This window comes from Corvus brachyrhynchos, unplaced genomic scaffold, assembly GCF_000691975.1.
Source record: "Corvus brachyrhynchos isolate BGI_N302 unplaced genomic scaffold, ASM69197v1 scaffold10, whole genome shotgun sequence".
Taxonomy (NCBI): Eukaryota; Metazoa; Chordata; class Aves; order Passeriformes; family Corvidae; genus Corvus; species Corvus brachyrhynchos.
In genome coordinates this window covers 4,112,143-4,135,751 of record NW_008236180.1, presented here as the reverse complement: position 1 = coordinate 4,135,751, position 23,609 = coordinate 4,112,143, and the positions used below count along the sequence as shown (strand labels likewise).

Genomic DNA, 23,609 nt, shown 5'->3' with positions numbered 1-23,609 from the left:
TCACTGCTGTCCTGCCAGCACTCGGGGCTATAAATAGGGACAATTGGGAGTGAAACACAGACTCTCCTTTTTCGTTCCTGTGGGAGCACTGGGACCCTGGGAGGGTTTGTGAGGGCCCAGGAAAGCACTGCTGGGTGATGGCTGTGCTGGGAACAGGGGAGCTCTGACCCCAGGGCTCACGGAGGGCTCTGGGGACAGCTGTGTCTCCAGCTGCATCCCATACCCTGGCTCTGTCCCCTTGCTGTGTCCACAGCAAGACTCAGACCCAAGGTGATGAGACCTGGGGCTGCTCAAGGTGGGGATGCTGAGGCTGAGATGTCTGGGGGCTCTCCCTGCCTGCTGCCACTGCTCCCATTCCTTCCTTCTGGCAGGGGAGGGACCACGATTGCTGCCCAATCACCCTTGGCAAGGCACAGGGAGGTAGAGCCAGCTGTGGCCATGACATAACCCCTGCCCATGCTGAGCCCAGCACCCACCATCACTCCTGCCCAGGAGCATCCCTGCTCCAGGCTGAGCCAGTGGTACAGGCAGGGACAGGCAGGTGGCATGGGACAAGGTTTGGCTTAATGCCAGGAGCTGTGAAAACTCACCACCACCACCCTGTTTCCTTCCACTCACATGATGCCGTGGAGCAGCTCTGACTTCCCCATCCTGTGCCTGAAGACAACTGGGATTTCAGCCACCCTTCCTCATGGCACAGGGCACGGCCAGGGATGTGCAGGGCCAGCACTGAGCCCCTCACCCTGCCAAGCCCATCTGCTGCCTGCAGCGAGCCCCACAGCATCCCCAAAGTGTGGGATGGAATCCCAGGCAAAGCATGGGGCTGGAAGAGCATGTCCTGATGTATTTCCTCTTTACTTTCCTTCTCACTTCCTTTTCTTGCACTTTCTGCCTGCTGCCCTGCCCTCACTTGCCTCCTGCCCAGGGCTTTCCCCAGTGTCAAGCAGCCCCCAGAGCTGCTCGAAGCTGGGGGTTCTGTGCAGTAACGTGGTGCTGCTCCTCTCCCTCCCCACAGGCTCCATCCAGGAGGCGGCAGGGACATTAGCCAGGGGGTCTCACGGCTCGCCTGCAGGCTGGGAGGAGCTGAGAGCGGCAGAACAGCCCCTGAAGCACGACCCAACCCCGTGCACCGTGTATGAGGCTGGGACGCAGGTGAGGGGTGACCGAGCGGGGAGCCAGGGTGGCAAGCAGGAGCCAAAACTAAATCACAGCAAGTCACTGCGCAGGGGTCCCTCCTGTACCTCTGTGTGCTTGCACAAGGTGGGGAATGATCATTGGCAGCTCCCTGACCCTCTCCACCCTCCTGCCTTTCAGTACGCAGGACCGGCGTCCGCAGAGTCACCCCTTCCGATGTCCCGGCATGAGACTTCTCCGACAACGGTGCAACCCGCCAGCAACCACCGCCCCAACGCCTGCTGCTTCTGCTGGTGCTGCTGCTGCAGCTGCTCATGGTACGTCCCACTGCCCACATGGCCCTGGCTCCTGTGGGGTCAGTGAGCATCGCCCACCTCGTCAGCCCATAGGCAGGGAGGTCATAGAATTGTAGAAAGCGTTGGGTTGGAAGGGATCATAAAGATCATCTCGTCCCAACCCCCTGCCATGGGCAGGGACAGCTTACACTAGACCAGGTTGCTCCAAGCCCTGGTCTTGGACACTGCCAGGGGTGCAGGGATCGCATGTGTGGTGTTGTTCCTCTGTGCTTTGTGCAGCACCAAGTGCTTGGATGCAACTGCTTCCTGAGCAGGTGACCAGGTCTGAGGAGGAGGGTCCCACAGCTGCCCCCACTGCTGGGTTCCCTGCAGTGCAGCTGTGGCACCCAAGCCATGGGCAGTGGGTGCTGGAGGGCAGCTAGAATGGAGATGGCCCTGCTCCCTGAGCTGAGCCTCTGAACCCCTTGTGTGCTCGTTGGGTTGGGAGCTGAGAGCAGGACAGGTGCATGGCTAGACAGGTGTGAACTGGAGCAGATGGGTACCAGTGGTGCTGTGGCGTGAGGCTCCCCCCAGCACTGAGCCTGGTGAGCCCCAGCTGAGCCTGGGTGCACTGTGACTCCTGTTCATGAGCCAAATCTTTTAGAATACATAGAGCAGAAAGCAGCAGTGGGACTCCCCAGTGCTGCCCAGATGGTCTCCAGGGAGGGATGGCCCTGGTCCATACGAGCCCTCTGGGAAGCTCTGCCTTGGAGCAGCAGGTGCAGAGTCCGGCCCTGCCCTCCCAGCACTGACCAAAGCCAAGGATGGAACCAGCTGCTTGCCTCCATCTGCATCTCCTGTCCTTGCTGAGGATCTCCAGCTCCTTATTCTCTGGATATCCCAGATTTTGGAGAGCCCATCTGCTCTTCTTCCTCAGCATCTGCTCACTCAGAGATTGCTGATGGCTCCGGGCTTTGCAGCAGCTTTGGTCTTTACAGCCACCAAGAGCAGCGAGCTTGGAGGAGGAACAAACCTTGAAGCTGAGCCCCATGCATCTCCTTCCTAGACACTGCCCTTGGCTTGGTGGCATTCCCTGTGTCTCTCCTTCATCTCGGCAAGAGCCTGTGAGCAGAGATGGAGCAGAAATCTCAGAGATGCGACAGATATCCCTCCTATATCCTGTTCCTGGAGCAAGCGGTGCTGCTTGCTGAGTGGGGTTCAGGCATGGCAGGCAGTGAGCCCTGGGGGTGTCACAGCCAGGGACATGCCCACAGCTTCACCCATGCCAGCTGCCCATGCTGGGGCAGAGGTTTGCACAGCCAGTCTTGTGCGAGCAGCAAGGGACGGTGTCGCAAGCAGGAAGGGCTGCGGTCAGTGCCGGGCACCGAAATTCAAGGGCCCAGGGGAAGTTGGCTGATGGCTGCTCTCCACTTGTGCCACCAGCACCCCCAGGGGCAAGGGGACACAGGGACAGGAACACCACATCCCCAAGCCCCAACCCCTCTATCCCGCTATCTGCCTGCGGGCCGGACTGGTGCTGGCACATCACCAATAAGCCCTCGTTTATTTATTGGTGATTATTCGTGACAGTTCACGACAGCTTCGCCTTGGGCCGATCCAGCACTGACCTCTGCCGGCTGCTGTGGCCACTCCGGCTCAGCTCAGTCCTGGCACACATCCCTGGCACATGGCCCTGGCACACGGCCCGGGTGGTGGAGTGGGACCAGGGCCACAGCAGTGCCTGAGCACAGGGACACCCTCACATGGTGACAGTAAAACTGCACGAGGGAACCAGGGTGCCACCAGGGCAGCAAGTATGGGGAAGGCATGGGTGGGGGGTGCTGGTGCCCATGGAGGAGATTGAGTGATCAGGGGTCAAGGTGGGGTCTGCACGTGTCCCCAGTGCTCCTGACTACCTCTCTGTCTCCCCGTTAGGAACGAGGACCGGGAGCGAGCATGGAGAGCATCCCGGGAGACCAAACTGGAGACCATCCCAAACTGTGAAGCGTGGTGAGTGCAGGGGCAGTGCAGTGGAGGGGGACGAGCACTGCATGGCACTGTCCCCTCTGCCATCCTCCATGGCAGCCAGCGCTGTGTCCTGCCCCTGGGATACACACAGGGCAGAGGGTCAGGGCACCAGGGCTCAGGGGTTCCTGGTGTTGTGTCCAGCAGCTCCTCCCTAGTTCTCACCAAGAAACAGAGACCCTGGAGCCACAGGCTGAATCCTACTGTGATTCTGCCCTTGGGCCCATTGCAAAGGGAAACTGAGGCATGGAAAAACCTCAGCAGATTTCAGACCTCATCCTGCCCTTTAGATCCACTGCCAAAAGCATCGTGCAGCCACAGGGAGAGGTGTTGGGGCACAGTTCCTCTGGGATGGGACCAGGGATGAGCAGGAGGGACACAGTGGGATCCCTGGCCAGCTGTAACGCCATCCTCTTGCCTTCCCCCGGACCTGCCAGCGCCAAACCCACGCCAGAGGAGGTGCAGGGCTGGGCACAGTCCTTTGACAAGCTGATGAAGAGCCCGGCGGGGCGCAACGTCTTCCGGGAGTTTTTGCGGACTGAGTACAGCGAGGAGAACATGCTCTTCTGGCTGGCATGTGAGGAGCTCAAAACCGAGTGCAACAAGCACACCATCGACGAGAAGGCCAGGATGATCTACGAGGACTACATCTCCATCCTCTCTCCCAAGGAGGTAGGAGGCAGAGCCTTTGAGGGGAGGGCTCAGGCTAAAATGGAGCTGGGGAGGGCTCTTAGGGAGAGGTCTCTGTTCCAGCTGCCGCCAGAGCCCTGTGACAGTCCTGGGAGGAGTTTGGCAGGGTAACAGCGGTGGGAAGGGGATATCCAGCTCTCAAAAGCCCTGGGACGCTGCCCGCAGTGGGACCGCGGGCCGGGTTGTGCTGCGGGGCCGAGACCTCACGAGGGCACCAGCGGGCCGAGGAAATGCTGCATCCCGGCCTGCAGCATCCTCGGAGTGGGGGTACCCAGGGCGGGACCACCCCAACCCACCTCCCTGTGCCCAGCCGGGGGACACAGAGGGCACCCAGAGAGCTCCTCACTTCTCCCTGCAACCCTCCTCAACCACCAGGGCTCCAATGCCAATGTCCTCTGGGATGGAGCACACTGTGGTCTCCCTACATCTGGTGCCGCATTGATACCCAATTTCCCATGAGAGCGGGTGCAGGGATGGGTGCTGGGGCTGGGGGTTTGTCCTTGGGTGTCCCCCAGCCCCAGTTTCTCTCCATGCCTCCCAGGTGAGCCTGGACTCGCGGGTGCGGGAGGTCATCAACCGGAAGATGCAGGAGCCGTCCTCGCATACCTTCGACGACGCACAGCTCCAGATCTACACGCTGATGCACAGAGACTCCTACCCCCGCTTCCTGAACTCTGCCATTTACAAATCGCTGCTCCAGAGCGTCTCCCACTCCTCCTCGGAGTCCTAAGGGCACCTGCCGGCCGTGGGGACACCAGTGGGGACATGGTGGCCGGGGGGAGTCAGTGCCTCCTCCCCTCTGCTGCCCTCCTTGCCAGCCCCCACCAAGTTTTTAGCTTTTTACCGATGAACTGTCACCCCGGTGTCTGGGCCACACTCCAGGACTGTCCCCAGGGCACAGCCTGGGCCAGCTCGTACTACTGATTCCCTGTCCTGTCCCCAGCGCTGGCCGGAGCGAGCTGGAGGAGCACAGGACAGTGCCTGGGGCCTGGTTCCCCCCACACCCTGTTTTGAAGAGGTCACTTTATCGCATCTCCACCACACCTGGGGACGTGGCACATCCCCGTTTGCCACCTGAGACCCAGTTGGGGACTGGGTTGGGGGTTTTTTGAGGTGGGGGGGAGGTCAATTGTTGTTGGTTTGGGTTTGGTTTTTTTTTTTTTAATTTTAAATGCTCTTTTGGTTGGCTTTTACTGGGGGACTTGAGGTGCGGGAGGGGGGATTGATGAGCATCTCTGTACATATAAAAACTTGTCAGGTTTACCTCGCTCCAGCTATTTGAGGTGGCCCAAAGGGCAGGGGGGTGGTGCTAGAGCTTGTTTGTATTCCCAATGGATCCAGATGGAGCAGAGGGCAGAGCTCTGAGCGGCCAGAAAGGACCTTGGGGATGTGCTTGGGGGGTGTGCAGGGGTGTGCCTCCAGTCAGTCCCCATGACACATCAGCACTGTTCCAGGACACCACACACAGTCACTCCAAACCCAGAGCATCCTGCATCCTTGGTTCATGGACCTCGGAGAGGGGGAAAACACCTATGTAGGTGTTGTTTGCCCTCCTGCAGAACCCACAGGCACCAGGACCCCTGAAGGAGAGCGCTCCCAGCTGGCCCAGACCTGCCCTGCCAGCGGGGAGAAGCACAGGGCTCTGCCCTGGTCCTTCACTGAGCTGGACCCGGGCTCCACACAGGATGGGAAGTATCACAGGGAGGATACAGAATTCCCATGCGGTTTTGCACAGCACAAGGAATGATTTACTGAAGGCCCAGTATCCAGGATTAAAACATGTCTGTCCCTGCCCTTCACACTGTAACAAAGCCAACACGGGTTCTGCTGCCAGTCTTTGCTTTTCCTGGCCTACCACAGCAGTTTCTTATTTATCCACCCCTTCCCCTCCTCTCTTCAGCCCTTCCAAAGAAAAAAAGTGCTTTTTATTGAACATATTTTTTAAACAAACTAATTCTTTCAGCTTTTTTTTTTTGTTTTTGTTTCCTTCCTTCCTCATGGCATGACTGTGTGGAAATTCCTGTCAGAAAATTTAGTTTTCTTTGCCAAGCTGGAAATACAGTTCAAGAAAATGTATTTTTGAGAGACACCAGCAATGGTTTATTAGGAATGTCAGTATTGTTATTATTGGCAGGTTTTCTCCCCAGTCTGCACCCTTACAGCATCCCCACCCTGCACAGGGGAAGTTTTAGTTCTGGGTTTATTCTGTAAGGGAAATACTGTCAAATGTGGCCCCAGCCTGAGGGTTGGAGGTTGAACATCCCTGAAGCTGTTCAAGAGCATGACAGGGGGTCAGAGCCCTTCCACACACCACAGAGGCCTCAGCACAGGGAAGACCCCACTGCCACCAGATAATCTAGCTTTTCTCTTGCTCCCAGTCCTTTTTAAACACCTTACAAAGCAAATCTTTACTTCTGAAACACCTCTTTACCCAGGGTGCTTCCCCTCCCTGGCTCTCCTTGGTTTTACCCCAGAAAATAGCACTGTAAAATGATATGGTTCTTTTCCCAAACTCCTGCTTGGGACTCTCAGTACCTAATTCAGGATTGTCAGAAGGCTGTACACAAGCTCAGCTCTGCTCCTCACAGGAACACAAGAAGAAAGGCAAGAGGCACTGGTAAAGAGCTGGCTCCCTTTCCCAGTGCACGAGCCAGTGCCATGGTCAGTGTGGGTTTCAGATCCTGAAGCTTTTTCGGCATCACTGCGAGGACACTGCTCCCTACTAAGCCTGGTTTGAATAATCCCATTCACCACAAGACTCGTGAGGCTTAAAGGAGTTGTCAGCGTCTTTGAATATTTTCCTTCTTGGGAGACTTGGCTGCACCCTGTGAAGTGAAAGCCCTGAGCAAAGGATGCTGGTGGGATCCCTGCCTCCGGAGCTGCAAAGCCCTCAAAGGGGCTGGGAGCACGTTTTCCGCTGCTTTCATGTGGCTGCTAACTCCTCTCCAAACATCTCCGAGGTCTCTGCTCAATGTCTGCTGTCTGGCATGCTGGGAAGCCAGTGGAAATACTTGTTTTTCACTCTGGAAGAGGGAAGCGATGCCATGAGAGATGTGACTGCAAATGCTCCTGCCCTGCTCGTCAGCACAAGAGCTGCAGGGCACAGCACTGCTCCTGGGCAGCCTCAGACCCAGAGACCTGGCTGGGCTCCCCCAAATGCTGCATCACCCCAGTTAAAGGCTATGAACAGGAAAGAACAGGGATTTTAAGTCTAACTGAAAGCTGTTGTGAGCTCAGATGGAATTTCCCCACCAGGTTTTAATTAGCTCCCAGAAGGAGCCTGATTCTGCAGATCTCCTTCACAGGGTCACATCTGCAGATGTGGCACCTGGGGCTGGCTTTGCTACAGGATCCTTTCCTTACCTGACCCCTTCCAAGCACCAGCTCTGAGCTCACTTCAAACCCCCTCCACTTCTACAGCTAAGTGCTAACAGCCCCCACCCATCCCTCTAGCCCTTACCTTCTCCAGATCCAAGCCTCTGGAAAATGTCCTGTATTTGCAGCATTTTCCCTCCTCCTGAACCTCTCCAGCAAGCCCCTCTGAAACTCCAGGCTGTTTTTCAGCTGTCAAGCTACAAGCAGAGCACAAACAGGAAAGTGCCTGGGACTCCCTTTGAACAGCTTGGGGTGCAATTTCTGTGGCTGATGTCACCCTGCTTTCAAAATCTCTTACAACCTGGGCAGCACATTCTTATCTTTGCAGCAGCCAATGCTGTTGGCATTTAAAAGCTCAAAATGCCAAGGAATCAGTGCAAAATCCAGTGAATGCTGCCAAGATGGAAAGCAACATCTGATCTGTACCCCAAAAGTTGTGTCCTGTCAACAGTACTGCCCACCCAGCTGCCCCAGGGCTTGGCCCAGAGGTTGAGATTCCATGAGGTGACAGGAACAAGCCTTCACGCACCGAGGGTGTGCCTACAAGACATATCTCACTTTCTGCTGCTCCAGGCATTATTCAGTCCTCATCCACCTGGGACACGGACCGCCTGTCAAGTTCCCATGCTGGAAAAACAAAGGGATGCACACACAGTTGAAATAAAAGTCAGAAACTGACAAAAATGTTTAATATTAGTTTTGAAGAGAAAGTGACCGTACTCGCTTAGATGAGAAAGTAATGACTGGGTGTGTTTAGTGAGCTCTCCTGCCAACCTGTCAGCCCAGGGCTGTGGCTCTCTGCGAGGCCCAGGCCTCCCCGCTGCTGCTCTCAGAGTGTGACAATGCAAACTCACTGGGACACAAAACACAATTGCCGTGGGAGCCGGCGTGTGGAGGCTGCGCTCGGGTCTGCATTTGGCTGCCGCTCTTGGGCCATGGCACATGTCAGCAGAACTGCAAGAGAAAGGAGTTTAAACCCCAATTAGAAACTTCACTGCAGAAGAAGGTAAGGATCCAGGTGTGGGCTTGTTTCAAAAGCTGGCAAGGGCTTGGGGTTTCTCAGAAGCAGGGGCCAAAGGGAGCTCCCATGTGAATCTCTCGGCTTTGGCACCATTTCTGCTCACCACTGACCAGAGACTTCTGCTCAACCCTGAGCTCTGTGCACAGCATGAAAGACCGGTTTTGAAATCCTGATCATCACCACTATCCCTCAGAGAGCAGAGGCAGCATGGAAAGCACTGTGAAGCAGGTTATGGAAGAAGGATATGAGGACAGAGCAGGGTATGTGGAAGTGAGACTTGACCCCAGCTGATCTGCAGAGATGGGATGAACCCAGGAGCTCTTGCCTCTGTGCTGAGAGGAAAGATCGCTCTCTAGAGCCAGTGAGGGTTTGGCAAGCACGTCTGAGCAGCAGCCAAGTGCCTGAAGCATGGTGGGTGCAGCCACCCCAATACCCCTCAGTGCCAGCAATAGCCCTGGTGCGCTACCTTCCAGCGATTCCCACACTCGTTGCACACGACAAAGGTGGTCATGGGCTCATCGGAGCTGCGGGTCTGCACCTGGGGGGACAGAAGGGAGGTGAGAGCTGAGCACCACACATGGCCCTGTCCCTCTGGCCTCCAGGGATTCATGCTGGGCTCACAAAATCAACGAGACTGAGGCTTGGGACAGCAAAAGGAGCTTTCCAGTAAAGTAAGTCTGGTGGTTGTGCTACACACAGATACACATCTGTACACACATCATGACCCTCTCCAGCCTGACATTACCTGAGTGACAAGTTTTGGGGCAGTATATTTCCCTCCTCACCCAATCTGCTGCCCATTCCTTGCAGGTGACTCTGGCAGTGGACATACCCAATCCCTCCCCAAACTGTCCCCAGGAAGGGATGTGGCCAGCAGTGCCATGACAAACCCCTCAGTCCCAAGCCCATGCTCCACAGCAATGCATAAAAAAGCACTCAAGCCATTCCCATTTACAGACCAGTCCTACATCCTGGCCTCACAGGAACACACTCTGGGTTACCAGGTTCTGCACAGTTCCAGTCTGGTTTGTGTTTGAGCCATTAAGGAACTCTGATATTTAACCCAGATGTGATTGCTGCCTCTGACTGGCTCTTGCCAGAAACACATACTTTACTAAAAACCAGATTTTCGTGGCATTTGAATACCACAAGGCAGATCGAGACTGAAAACACTGGTACTCCCTACACTAGTCAGGCAGAACTGTGCCGAGGGGTGATTATGATGATCTACATGTGTAATTACCCAATGTGCAAGAGTCACAGTATTTGCATGATGCAAATTAACCATTTTTGCAAGAATGGTGGATAGCTAAAGTCTGTAATTCTCCCCCTTTACTGCCTGCTTCCAGCATGCTCATAAATGCCAGTTCATCTACTTGGGATGAACTTACAACATCTCATCACCTACTAGTGATTTCACTAGAAAACAAATCAAAATACAGAAAACCTCCTGATATTTCTATTTAGAAGACACTGTTGTCTCCTGCTCAAATTCCAGGCAGTCAAACTCCAGTCCACTATAGGTGGAGACAGTCCCATGTGCTGGGACAGCCCAGGAATGCTTACAGGGAGCACTGTGGGATGCAAGGCTGCTGCTGAGCCAAAGGAAACTCCCTGGTCAGATTCCTGGATCTCCTCCTCTTTCCATGTGTTCGTATGTCAAGTCCAAGCAGATGCAGCAGTCTCACCCGGCACTTGCACACGCAGTTTGTGCGCAGTCACTCAGCAGCAATCTGGTGGCTGCTGGTGCATTTTTGGGTATCTGCACATTCTAAACCAGTGACTCACAGCAAAGGCACATTTATCTCCAGATGCCTGGCACGAACATGTGAGCTAAAAAGCACTGGTAATGCACAAGGCTTCCAGCAGCTGGCCATGGGGGAAAAAAATCCTCTGTCTGCTCACATCACAGCTTTATTTATTCCTTTTGTTTCACCCATTTCATGCTGTTTGAATTTAAATAAGTTGGGACTTATCCAGCTGCAGGTTATCTATATTCTTAATTTGTACTTTTAGTACCATCAACATATCTGACTCAGTTTCTGCAGCCTCTCCTCTATACTACCCACTCCTTTCTTGTCTGAATCCCAGCATTCCCAGCACCTGCTTTCAGCGTAGAGCACTGCTGCACTTTTGAAAGCTTCCTTAGTGCTGCACAACTCCTGCTCTTGTACAACTGAGCCAAAGAGTTACACAAGCTCACGGAAACATGCAAAAGTACATTTTAGACAGCCTCGAGTGTTTTCTGTCCACCAGTAGCAAAATTTGTGCTGTGCTGTAGGGCCTGTCACGGAGCAGTCCGAGCTCACAACCGTGACGGATCGTGTCCTGTGCAGAGGCCAAGACAGGAGCAGGAAAACCAACCTGGGTGTAGGTGCAGTTCTTCTTCTTGCATTTTCCACAGGTGAAGAGGTCAGTCTGTGTCCCTCCTGTCTTGGCCATCTGATGCTCCCGGATTGCTTCTTTTGTCATGGCTTTCCTGATCTCTTTCAGCTCATTACTGGCCATTTCCTTTCAAAAAAAAAAAAAAAGGCAATAAAATCACATCTGCCCAGTTTTACTACCACACCCACTACAGTGGAAACAGCCAACAGGACAGGGCAGCCAGACAGATGGGTATTAAGACAGAAAGCCTGTTCCAATTCTGGTTTCTGCTTTATACCCAGGGCCTCAAGATGACGTGAAGGCCCAACAAACCACTCTCCACACTGCAAATGCCATCACTAGCATACTCCATGCACTCTGGCAGCAGCTACTGAGAAATCTGCAACCCTGGCAGCAGCCCAGCCCTTTGCCTGCAGCTAAGCCTCAGGACACATCCCCTCTGAGAAGCAAACCCTGCTCCTCAGGCTCCCTCACCTCCGAGGTCATCACCGCGATCTGCTCAGGGGTGATGGCCCCACACAGCACGTTCTTTTTCAGCTCAGGATTTTTGGAGTCCTTCAGGTTGGAGATGCGGCTCCTCACGCGGTTTTTGTATTTCATGTCAGTGTTCTTGACATCCTGGTAGATGCGTAAGGGCAGTCAAGGAGCCTGCAACCAACCCAGAGGCATCAAGCACTTCCCAGCCACCCATGAAGAGCAGGGAGTGTCATCCACTGCCAGGACGGAGATGCTGGGACCCAACAGCAGCATCTGCTCTGAGAGGTCAGTGCTGGATTTAAAAGCAGGTTTATACAATCCCAAAGTCCAGGGGTTTCCAGCTTGGGCTTTTTCACTGTGCTGGAAATATTCAGCTATGCTCAGGTTCTACAATCTGCCCTTTCTCTCAGCAAGGCAGCCACTAACCCCTCCACTGGGAAAACCCAGCTGCACCTCCAACCCCACAGTTCCCAAATCAAGCAAACTCCTGGTTTATCTCACATCAACATGGAACTTGATCCTCATTGCTCCATCCCTTCCATTGCTTTTGTCTAGATCCACACACTCTCCTCCAACAGGGACCACAGGAAGTGCAGAATCAAAAACAGGAAACAGCACTCTGATGGGAGGGAAAAGCTAGGGATTACAGCTCCCAATTCCACACTGGTAGCTCCTTAGTGACCCAGGACTCAGCCAATCAGAGCTGGAACCGGATCCAGAACCCTGACAAGCTGCAGCAGAACATTTATGCACAGACAGTCCCATTTTTCCTTTGAGCACATGGATTTCACTGCTGGAGGCATGCAGGCCCTCGAGGAAGCACTGTACAGCAAGGATATACTCTTCAATCTGGGCCGCTATGTGCTCGCAGTCAGCGCCGATGGCGATGTAGTCGTCTGTAAGACAGCAGAAACAGGAGCTCAGTGGCTTCCAACCAGGCCAGGGCTCCCCAGGCTCAGTATTTCTGAGCTACAAACCTGGACAGTTTGCTGTTCTGATTCACATGCTCTTCCCATCAAATGGCATCTTGGCCTTTGCTCTTGCTATTCTCTGACCCTTTGGAAAAGGGCAGTGATGAAAACAGATTAATCCAGGCAGTCTGTGCCCTGTGCCTCTCTGAGATATGGACTCCATGAGACAAAGCTAACAACAGCCTTGGCCCAAGAACTTAGTTTTCCAATATATTCTTAATATAATTGAAATCCAACATATATAGGCAGGAATTGAGTTTCATCAGACATTCACCTCAATGAGAAGTAACTCAGACCAGCCATCTGGGACTGTCTGGAGGTGTGCAGCATGAGGATCAAGCCTTCCTTTCTCATCTCACCTCAGGACTGTCTGCTCCTCCCCTCTTCTCCTACACACCAGTTAAACAGCATCATATAGAGTGCATAGCTGCCACAGATTTGGACAGCCAGTATGGTAACCAACACCATAAAGCAGGGAAGGTAGGGCACAGCTGAAAAAAGTCATGCCCGCAGGGCCCCTGTTGTTAAGATTTCTCTACTTGGAAACAGCTTGTTGGTCCTCTTTCCATGAGACAAAGCTAACAACAGCCTTGGCCCAAGAACTTAGTTTTCCAATATATTCTTAATATAATTGAAATCCAACATATATAGGCAGGAATTGAGTTTCATCAGACATTCACCTCAATGAGAAGTAACTCAGACCAGCCATCTGGGACTGTCTGGAGGTGTGCAGCATGAGGATCAAGCCTTCCTTTCTCATCTCACCTCAGGACTGTCTGCTCCTCCCCTCTTCTCCTACACACCAGTTAAACAGCATCATATAGAGTGCATAGCTGCCACAGATTTGGACAGCCAGTATGGTAACCAACCATAAAGCAGGGAAGGTAGGGCACAGCTGAGCTTAGGGAAAGGCTCAAGGGAACTCTTTCCAAGATTTCATACGGAAAGGGTTTTTGTAAGAGCTGTGCAGAGCATTTAATGCAGCACATAAACACATGCACAGGAAGGCTAGAAATAAAGACCTCATGAACTTCTCCATCTGTCATCTACATTCCTTGGCTCCAAATTAATAAGAGACTGCAGTGCTTAGACCCCAATTTTTTAAAGGGATCTGCAATGTGGACACAACCAGATGCTCAAACTTCCAGAGATGCTGAACACCTGCAGTTGCCTCTCACTTGAGATGGCACAGTCTGAATGTAAGAGGGACCTGTTCCACCCCAGATCCAGAGGACCACGATATTTAAGGAGCTCCTGTCTACAAAGGCAGCAGAGTCTGACAGCAGATGCTGACTGGAATAAGCACCATTCCTACAAAGTCCATGCACCAAGTTACAGCTTCACTTTGTGCCCCAAGAGTGACAGGGAAGACAACAATCAGAAAAGCCCTAGAAAGTGAAGCAAATCCCTGCACACCTGAAAGATTAAACTTCTGCACAGACCACCCTGTGTTGCAGAGCAGAAGACCCCAAGTTATCCCATGTTCTTATCAGCCATTGCCTGACACATTATCATACCTCCAGCTCAAGCCAGGTCCCTGTGTAAGTGTCTGAAAACACTGCAACAGCAGCCAGTTCATCAAAGGGGTGACCAGTGGCTAGACTGAGCTGCTGGCAATAATCATTTGACAAGGCTGCTCCTGAACACTGTGCCTAAGCTGAGCTTGCATTGACAGTCTCTGTCAGAATGCTCCAGGAGCTGTGAAGCACTTGAGGCAATGCAGGGCTTCCCCCAGCACTTACCATCAGCCTGCAGAGCTGCTGTCAGCATCTCCCTGCATTTGTTGCGCACAGCGTCGCAGGTGATGGGGGCCGGAGGGAAGGTGGTGATTTTGGGGGTGGTCGGAGTCTTTGGAGGCTCCTGCCTTTTGTTGGAGCTAAAAGAAAAACTTCACCTGTCAGAATGTCTCAGTTTGGGCCACTGAGAGCAGAGAAGGGAGCAGCAGGTATGTGGCCAAGCATCCTGTTAATCGTAATACAGAACCAGTCAGAACACAGTGCAAAGTCATTGTCCCAAATCAGCACAGAGCACAACACAGTGGCCAACGCCCTCAGCCCAGACACGAGCTCTCCTGTGGACACTGCAGGCTGCCAGCAGAGGTTTAATTCATGAACAACCCTGCCAACCATCCTGTGTTATTCAACACGTATCAGCTGCTGCACCACTGGGCATCAAGTGAAAACATTACTGTTGGACACCACCAGTAACCCAAATACACTCAGGACATCTGAGACCATCAGCACTCTCACTTCGGCAATGCAGATTCATGGTGCTTCTTTCCTCTTTAACTTTGCAGGACACCAAGCCCATAACTGCTCTCAGCAGAAAGCAAGCAGAAAGCTCCAGAAGAAGGAGCTGCTGTGCTAAGGAAAAGAAAGAAAAAGACAGAAAATGGCTCCCTCAGCTTTGATATTTAAAAAACACCACCAACAAAGCGTAGCACATAAAAGGTTCTTCCTTTTTTCCTGTAATCTGAGCAAGACTCTGATTACTCATCTCACAGAAAAGCACCTCTACACAGCTTGCACACAGCTCACAGAGGTGCCAGGCTAGCAAAGGACTAAGAAATACTGCTTTGCTCCCAAAAATAACTCCATTTCCACCTGCAAGCAATCACAGGCATGGGAATGCAAACACCTGCCTGCTGTGGCTGACTCAGTCAAGTCACCTGCCAGGGGAGCTGGATGGAGACCTGCCTGCACAACCAGCACATGATGTGGGCAGGCTGAGTCACTGCTGCGGGGTCTGCATGCAGAGAAGGAACCTCACTGAGCAGTTCAGCTGGCTGTGCACCCAGAAAGCCTAACATCTGCACACGGAGTTAGTCAGCCCTGCAAACACTGCTGCTAAAAGATCTGGGCTAGTATGATTCACAGATGATTTTCTAGAGCTTTGTTCTCCCCCCTAAATCTAGGCAGCAGAACAGCAATATTTTTTCAGAAGAGATAGCTCTGGCTTTGGTGATTGGGCTGTAAAATTCCCTGTATTTACGGCCAATGCCTGGTACCATTATTGCACAAAGAGACAGAAAGAGAAAAAAAGAGAAATCTCCGTATTTCACCCATGCCATGCTGGCAATATCTCCTTGAAGATCCAAGTGGCTTGACAATTTTTGTTAAGCTGGGTCACTACTGCCAGTTCTTTGCCATCAAAAATAAATTTGTTATGAACAAGCACTTCCACTACGCTGTCCTGGAAGGGATTAGTCAGCCCACAAAAAAAACAGCACTAAGCTGGAAATCTTCTGAATCTGCTGCTGCACGAACTGAGCCAGACAACTTTAGGGACTTATCCTGGGAGCTCCTGTGACTAAGGTCATATCCAGTCTGGCTCAAATCCCACAGATCACCATTGGGGCTACTGGATTTCCACGGTTCAGAACCTCGCCAAGCCCTTTTCAGAAGCATCCACCAGTGAAACTTCAGCAAATTGCTCAGGTCAAACCAAAGCAGAACTTTGATTTCTTGCTCAGATGAAGGAGATGATGCACCCTGTGAGGGAGATTGTACTGTGAGCCCACTGTGTTTCTCTTTCACCAGTAGCTGAGTAAAACCCCTTTTTACCAGCTGGTTTAACTGGTCAGCACTGCAGGAGCCTATCAAGGAACAGATTTGTGTCCAAGCAGCTCAAAAACTTCAATAGGATTTACACTGCACATGTTACAACAAGAAGAAACAATTTAGCCTGTAAATAATCCATTAGATGATGATTTTCTCCCATCTGGAACGTAGAAACTGCCATCGGGTACTTTTGTGCTTAAGAAGCTACATACAAATCACAGGCAGCACTCATGGGGGTGTATATACCAGAGCATACACTAAGGAATAACCCAAAATTCAGGAATAACCCATCTAAAACATCATAGCTTCTCATGTTGCATAAAATAGTTTGGAAAAATTAGACTTCCCAAAGGACAAAGGCAAAAGGCCGAGAGAACATACTTACAGTGAAAGGAAGGACTGAAGGAATATGGGTGGCTTGTAGCAAGGGAAACTTAAAGGAGACAAGTCCTGAAACTCCTTACAAAGGCAGATGGTAGGAAAAAAAATCCACGGAAGGATGTAGAAATGGGTTTAGTAAGACAGGTTTTGATTGAGAGTAAGTTTTAAGCTGTAAAGGTGAGTTACGAATTGGAAATACTGCCAAGGGCAGCTGTGGAAATACCTTGCCCTGAGGTCTTCTAGGGCTGTCAAGAGCTTGAAAAAAGCCTGTCAGGGATAGCTTGGGCAGAGGTTGTGCTGTGCTTGGAAGGGGCTGCAGGAGAAGTTTCCCTGAGAACTCTTCCAGAGTTAAGTTTTGTGTCATTTTGCAAGCAACAAACAAAGGTCTCCCAGAGCAAAACCGTGAGTGTCAACTCAGTGACCTCAGTGTGAACTCAGAACCCTGACCTTCACTACAATGACTCCTTAAACACAGGTCTTCAAACCTGTATTTGCAGAGGTAATACTTGATTTTCAGGATGGTTCTATCTGCAAATGCTATCGACTCAAATATTTAGATGTTTATTCCTTGGGGGTGGAAAAAAGCTCAACAAGATGCATGGTAGTCCCATTTCTGTTAGCTGATGAGGAAAGATACATGTGCCTGCACACACAGACATCATCCACGCCCTGAGATGAGAGCTGATCCCTCAAGAATTAGATGAAACAGACTTCTCAGCCATTCCAAAGACAGAAAATTATTTATTAAGGTTTAGAGGTTAGTTTATAAATAGAATAGTTGGGAAATAGAGCTCAAACACACCTAGAAGACTTATTTCAGGAAATCCTTGTGGTTCACACTGTTCCTGTTGAACAGGAGAAAGAGCTTGTAAATCTATCCAGGCAGCAAAAGTTTATACATAAAACAAGGCTATGCTGGAACAAAATGGTAGCAAAGCAGCAGTCAGGGACTGCAAGCAGAACTCAGGGCTGCACTGGAAGAAAATCCCACAGAAGAGCTAAATTCAGGTCACAGATCCAAAACCTCCTAATAAAGGCAGTTTAGAGAATCCTGGAAAAGAAAAACCTCATGCTGCCAGAGACAGAAACATTAGACACAGCCCATGAAAATGTACTACACTATGGGTCTGAAATTCTACAGAACAACAGAATATGCTTTGGATTAGAGTAACGCAGCATCTAAATTCACAGGTGCCAGCTCCACGCTGGCTGGCTCAGAGCCTTCAGGTCTTGCACTGATAGCTCCAGTCACTAGACAGGGATTGCTACATCTGTGCTCCATAAAGTAAGACGAGTTTCAGGCCAAGACTTAGTCAAATATTTCTCCCTGACCAAAATGGAAGGCGTAGCCAAAATCTATCAGGCTAAGAGGCTGAAATACCTGAATACAAACTGATCTCTTTGGTGTCTTTACAGCAGCCTCATCTGAACCAGGTATCACACACTGAGCAACCAGTCTAACTCCACTGCAGCCTCTGCTTCAAAGAACAGAGACTCTTCTCTTCTAATAAATTATTATTTTTTTAAAGGCAGATTAGTAGTTCATTTTGCAGGACTGGATAAAAAGCATTCCTGTCTCTGGAAGAGAGCCTGGCTCAACAGACTGACACCAGGAGCTGGCCCCTGCTCCTGGTCTAGGCTACACTAATCCACTGGCTTCTGTTCATCCTTCACAGCCAAGGGGATGCTTTGCTAGTCAGAAGATGGAGGCTGAATACACGTAAAAAGCATCAAGGATTAAAAAACCCCACAAAACTGCAGTATCTGCAGCACACTGAGGCACAAGGGAACATCAGCAGCACAAGCCAGACAGCTCCACTCCACATACCCCATAAGTGACAAAGCAAGAAGGCAGCAAGGAGGGGTTTTGCCTCTGTGCCTAGAGCCAAGATCGTCTTCTGAGTGAAATCCCACACAGATATACTTAGATCTGGACAGCCCTAGCTCCCATTCTGCACTGCATCACTGAACTCCATCCTGGCTGTGAAGTCTCCCAAGTCCTTTCATTGCAATATTTAGCCAATTCTTTTTCCCATTTTATGGAAGCGAGATAACCAAAGATACTGATCATTTAAAGTCATGGAGCTCAGCATCAGCAGCCTTCTCTCCATCAGCAGCTCTGTGTCGAGCTGCAAAGGCTCACCCTGAAGTGCCAAGCCTTGAGAGAGCTGAGCAAAAATAAAGAAGTGACAAGAAAGTGACCAACAAAGGCTACAAACACAGAAAATCCTGCAAGCCAGCAGGACTACAGCCTGAATACTCTAAATCTTCTGTCAAACTTGGGAAATTGGCTACATCACTTAAGAGCCAAATCTAGGAAGCACACACCCTCTTGGGATCTAAGGCTGAGAGAAGTCTCTATAATAAAGCTTTAAATCCCATTTTTCCCCCTCCCCTTTGATCACTATCTGCACTCAACAGCTGCAGTCACAGGCAGTGGAAACAGGATGCAGCACTGAAGGCATGGCAAGGAGCAAGCATGCAGCTGACCTGCCAGCTGGGGGACATCAACCACAGGGAAAAGGGGACTTCTGCTGGGATTTGTCAAGGACAAAGAAATGGAAGTTTTACTTTAGTAATGTATCAATCAATCCCATCCATCACTTGATACTGCAAAGGCCAAAAATAATCTTCATTCTAAGGTGTTCAAAGTTAGAAATGAACAAAAATGCATAAAAATGCAACATAAAAAAGAACAGAGGAATGTTCTACTACCAGAAAAAAACAACACATAACCAAGAGTAAAAAAATGAAATAAAATATGAATAAAATTTAAAAACTCACTAAAGCCACTGTATTTCTTAGATGTGTTAACTGCATTACAGTTAATTAATAACACCACACAGATCAACCTTGAAGAAGAAACACTTCCAGTGTCTCTGACCAGGAATTTGACTACCCAAAATTCCTGACTCAGACACTTAAAAATTAAAGTAAGGTGCCTTAGGAAAATTTAAATTCTCTAACAGTGTCATCTTTGGTAAAAGGGAAGTATTACCTTTGGTCTCTTGAGTTACCAGTCTCCTTGGAGGAAGATGTTGGCAAGGACAGGCTTTTCTTTTTCTCCTCATTTTTTTCCTCAGAAGCATCTATGTTCAAAAGAGGAATCAGTTCAGAACTGGTTTTTATGCTACAGCCCTGCCTATATTCCTCAATGTTGTCACACTACCCACTGTTGGCCTAAAGCAAGTCATTATTCTCCCAAAAAGAATCAGGAGAAAATGCCTTTATGGCTTTCAAGCTTTCCAACAGACCTTCTCCTTGCCTCCAAGTAGAAGCTGATTCAAACAAAAGCTTTCCTCACCAAACTAGAGAGCAATCACCTTCCCTGCCTGGGAGATAAGCTTCTCACAAGACATGCCTCATCACAAAAGTTTCTTTCAGAGGCTGCTGAGCAGGGATTAGATCAAGTTCTCTCAAGCACCACTAAAAGCAGAATTTCCAGCCAACACCAGCTGAAGGGCCAGTACAGGCTGGTCCTTGTGGGAGTACAGCTTTTTCTGATTCCCAAGTGCTGCTGAAAGTCAACAGCACAACCCTGAACAGGACTTTCATGACACTGTAGAACAAGTCTGACCCAGAGGTAAACTGTCTGAGCCTAGCCAATGACACACCCAATCTAATGAGGAGGTGACAATCCAGGCAGGACAGGAAAAGAGCCCTTTTAGCGCTCATCCAGCCTAGCAAGAAATGGGAGCCCATAACCAGGAAAGCCTCTCCAGCTGGAAACAGTCCATGTGAGTTTATCTACAAGGTGGTGAATTAAGATCCTTCTCCAACTCACCACCCAAAATGCATTCCAGCACTTCCCGAGCTGTTGCACGAGGCTGACAGCACACACGGTGTTAATGCCACACAGAGCACAAGTGGGAGCAGAGGGTTCAGAGCACAGATATTGTTTCTACAAATAACATCACTAATTATTATGTGATGAGGTACAAGTTAATAGTCCTGAAGCTTTCAGTGCTCTTCCAAGGATGAGCTGGCTAAACAGGAGCTAAATCTAGGGGGATGCATGACAGGACACAAAACTCGAAAGACAGAGGGTGGAATTGTAAAGGCTGATCTGCTAGAATGTTTTACTCAGATCAAGAGATAAGCTCTCCCAAAAAACTCAGCCTCCCACTGAAGCCAGCTTCTTCACAAGCTGAATCTGACAGGAACACACTGATTTCCTTACCTAGAAGTTTCTTCCAAGATTTGATGAGGGATTTGGCAAGTGATATCACTTCTTCATCTGTGCTCTGCTTCCTCAGTGCATTCACTGACATCCCAATGCGGGTGGACTGCAAAGGAACACCCCAGTGAATCACTCCAGAACAGATTCATTATTAGTTACTCACTGAAATCCCAAATAACCACGACAAAGTCCAAGCCATGACCAGGATGGGAGTATCCAAGGGCTTGCAGAACGATTCTCTGACCCTTACAACTTTGGAAGAGAGAGATGACACTCTCCAGCTTCCACAACTGAACAGAAGACACATCCAATCACCCACAAATCCCCTCCCTACACACTTAAAAGTGACATTCAAGCTTAGAGTGAAAAACTTCAAGATGCATCACAACCTCCAAATTGTAATTCTGCTCACTCCTCCCCAGTGTCCTGAACATCACCATTACAAAGAACTTCCCCTACAGCTGCCCTCTGTGTTTGCTATTTTAACCCAGTCTTTCCTCTTTTTGCAGCCTAAAAACAAGATTTGAGCAGTTACACACATGGTGACCCAGAGCTGTTTAATTGCCAGTCCAAAACCCAACTTCAGCACTATTTTATTTGATTTAATGTTTATTTTGACGCTTTGCATGAGGGAAGAAGTGTGAGGAAATCTATTAAGGTTTTTTAGATAACATTTTGAACTCATCCAGATGCAGACTTCAGCTTTTTACCATAACTGTGCAACTCACCTGCAGTAAATCCAAAGTCATAGGCATGCTTTTCAGTTCCTTCAGTAAATCCATTGCACCTTCCTGGGGCGGAAAACAGAAAGAGAATGAGTGCCTCAGCTTTTAGTAAAGAAATTCAACAACTTGGGGATAGACACAGAAAGTTGAATTCAAAGGGAAAAACACCAACAAGCATTCCCTGAAATATCAGCAAGCTCACTGCTGGTGTTGCTGTTCCAGAGAGACAGTAGATTCTGCAACCTGAAGGCACCTGAATTATTGGAATGGCCAAAACAGAAGACCACTGGAGTGCTACAGGTCTTTGCTCGTGTATGGTACAAGTGCAGCATCAGTTTATTATTCTCACCTGGCAAGCTGAACATTTTTAACACCTGAAAAACACACTCTGAATCACAACTGTCAGTGACCCCATGTAGCTGTTTCCTAGTTTTCATATTAATACCCCACTCTGCTCAGGACAAGAGACCAGAAGCAAAGCCAGCAAGCTGTGATGCTGAAGAGCTGATCACTTGAAACTTGTTCTGTGAAGTTTCCTTACCCCATCAATGAACCCAGGACCAGAGAAAATCTGACTAGGAATCTGTAGATACCTAAAACTGGCAGTCACTCACAGAATTGGAAATTACTTGTCTCCCTCTAGCAGATCCCAGCCTGGCGTAGGCCTGTCTCCATTCAGCTGGCTCTTTCCTCCCAACCCCCTTCCCTCAAACAAGGCTTCCAGTGTCCACATTTAGCAGCTCATTTACAACACCGACCACTCCAAGGCCAGTTGCAGCTCAAGGCCCGCACAGCCACCACTGTAGGGAAGCGAAGCCGCCTGCACTGACAGCCCTGTCCTCACATCCCGTCCTCCCTATGCAGAAGGGCTGCTTCCGACTCATCCCAGGAAGCAGTCCAGCTGCAATCCACCCTACAGAACAGATGCCAAAATCAAAGCAGAGTCAAAGCTTTCAGCGTGCACACAAGCAACACACACCAGCATAAACCACACACATTTACCGTACCCAGAACGACTGACTTCCCCCTCAGGCAGTTTCACACCTTTCCGTTCCTCCAGCCCTGAACACACAAAGTGACCCGGTGATTCCTGACTCCAAATGGAGTCATTTAGCACAATGGCAGCAAATGAGGATCCACGAAAAAACTAGAGCAACAAACAGGTACTCCAGGAAACTGTCCTGCAGGAAGAGTTCTCAGATTAGCCAACACACAACATGCTGCTGTTCAGCACCATCTCAAACGCCAGCCAAGAGGAAACGTTGCATACCCCTCATGTAAGAAGCTGCCTCTTTCCCAATGAAGCTGGAAGCAAATTCTGCAAAGTTGTTCCTTTCCTATTTCAACACTGGTGCAGAAAACCTGCCGCCAACGAGAACAGGCATCACAGGCTGCGCTTTAGCCCAAACACGCTTCCCTGGGTTGTTTCAACAGTGACACGAGTGACAGTGCTCGCCCTACCCACAGCTGGCAGGGCCAGTCCAACATCCAGAAGTTCATGTGATAACAGCGCCCAGCATTCCACCACACGAATATCACACTCCTCTAATCCCTTCCCCTCCTCGCCCATCATCTCCCACTCCCCACAGCCCTTCCCAGCCCCAAAATCCCTCTCCCCCACCCCAAACACAGATGAACAGCCTACCTCCATCACAAATCCTTGTCAGCTTTCTGCCTCTGCACTTGCATATGACACTGTGTTCCTACAAGCACTGATATATCCCATTAAGCTGGAAAATACCGGCTACTGTCCCCGCAGGCTGTCACACGGGTCACAGCACACCCTGCGAGACTCCCCGAGTGCCGACAGCAGCTTGGCCAGCCCTCCACACTCCAGAGGCCACGGGAGTGAGCAGTAGTGCCGGTATGGGATGGAGATGCAGGAAGCAAATCCATCAGCACCGGGGTCTTTTCCGAGGGCAAACTGGAGTCCCAGGCCGGTGCTGGTGGGCACTCCCCTTGCAAAGGGCTCCCAACGGGACAGGAGAGAAGGGCTGAGGATGCTCTCCAGGAGGAGAACACCGTGCAGGCAGCACAGGGCGAGCCCGGGAGTGCTGAGATGTGCGCCGGGGGAGCTCAGTATGGGGACTGGGGGGTCCCACAGCACCCAAGGGGCACATGGGGCTGCCCGCCCAATAACTGGCCGTGGGTGGATCGCACACCTCCGCAAAGGATGGGGAAGGGAGAAGGGTCTGGGTCTGGGGGAGGGAAACCCACTTTAATGGGAAGAGCCTCTGCTCCAGCACGATGTAATGACCGGGGAGACGCTGAAAGAGAGGCCCCCAAAATGGGGACTGGGGAGGGGGAGGCCCCTCACAACGGGCACCGAGGGAGAGGTGGAGGTCCACCAGCACGGCAGCGAGGAGGGGCCCTGCGGAGAGGGGGGGCCGCGTCCGCCAGACAAGAGCCC

General features: G+C 50.8%; 2 protein-coding genes across 4 annotated transcripts; one reads left to right on the top strand and one right to left on the bottom strand.

Annotated features, from left to right (window-relative positions):
- Positions 1 to 6: 6 nt before the first annotated feature.
- On the top strand, positions 7 to 6,200 carry RGS19 (regulator of G-protein signaling 19). Its single transcript, XM_008634499.2, has 5 exons — positions 7 to 1,152; positions 1,315 to 1,451; positions 3,345 to 3,419; positions 3,872 to 4,106; positions 4,666 to 6,200. Exons 1-5 carry the CDS (start codon positions 619 to 621, stop codon positions 4,852 to 4,854), a joined length of 1,170 nt encoding a protein of 389 aa, XP_008632721.2. The 5' UTR covers positions 7 to 618; the 3' UTR covers positions 4,855 to 6,200.
- A 1,954-nt stretch (positions 6,201 to 8,154) lies between these two features.
- TCEA2 (transcription elongation factor A2) lies at positions 8,155 to 23,079 on the bottom strand. Of its 3 annotated transcripts, none has more exons than XM_017733959.1 (10): positions 22,470 to 22,606; positions 21,203 to 21,265; positions 20,475 to 20,580; positions 19,293 to 19,383; positions 14,096 to 14,229; positions 12,222 to 12,278; positions 11,380 to 11,534; positions 10,885 to 11,031; positions 8,987 to 9,058; positions 8,155 to 8,453 (listed from the first exon to the last, which is right to left on the bottom strand). In XM_017733959.1, the coding sequence occupies exons 2-10, from the start codon at positions 21,254 to 21,256 to the stop codon at positions 8,445 to 8,447; spliced, it is 825 nt and encodes a 274-aa protein (XP_017589448.1). In that variant the 5' UTR covers positions 21,257 to 21,265; positions 22,470 to 22,606; the 3' UTR covers positions 8,155 to 8,444. The 3 variants fall into 3 exon arrangements, with proteins under 3 accessions (XP_017589448.1, XP_017589441.1, XP_017589434.1); XM_017733952.1 differs by lacking the exon at positions 22,470 to 22,606 and adding an exon at positions 22,207 to 22,284; XM_017733945.1 differs by lacking the exons at positions 8,155 to 8,453; positions 22,470 to 22,606 and adding an exon at positions 22,845 to 23,079 and having other exon boundaries at positions 8,942 to 9,058.
- Between the last annotated feature and the right edge of the window lie 530 nt (positions 23,080 to 23,609).

Coding starts and splice junctions, on each gene's coding strand:
- RGS19 (XM_008634499.2), top strand. CDS start 619: ATGATGCCGTGGAGCAGCTCTGACTTCCCCATCCTGTGCCTGAAGACA. Junction 1,452..3,344: donor TGCTGCTGCAGCTGCTCATG/GTACGTCCCACT, acceptor TCTCCCCGTTAG/GAACGAGGACCGGGAGCGAG. Junction 3,420..3,871: donor ATCCCAAACTGTGAAGCGTG/GTGAGTGCAGGG, acceptor CGGACCTGCCAG/CGCCAAACCCACGCCAGAGG.
- TCEA2 (XM_017733945.1), bottom strand. Junction 19,384..20,474: donor ATCTTGGAAGAAACTTCTAG/GTAAGGAAATCA, acceptor TTTTGAACATAG/ATGCTTCTGAGGAAAAAAAT. Junction 12,279..14,095: donor AGCAGCTCTGCAGGCTGATG/GTAAGTGCTGGG, acceptor GCTGTCTTACAG/ACGACTACATCGCCATCGGC.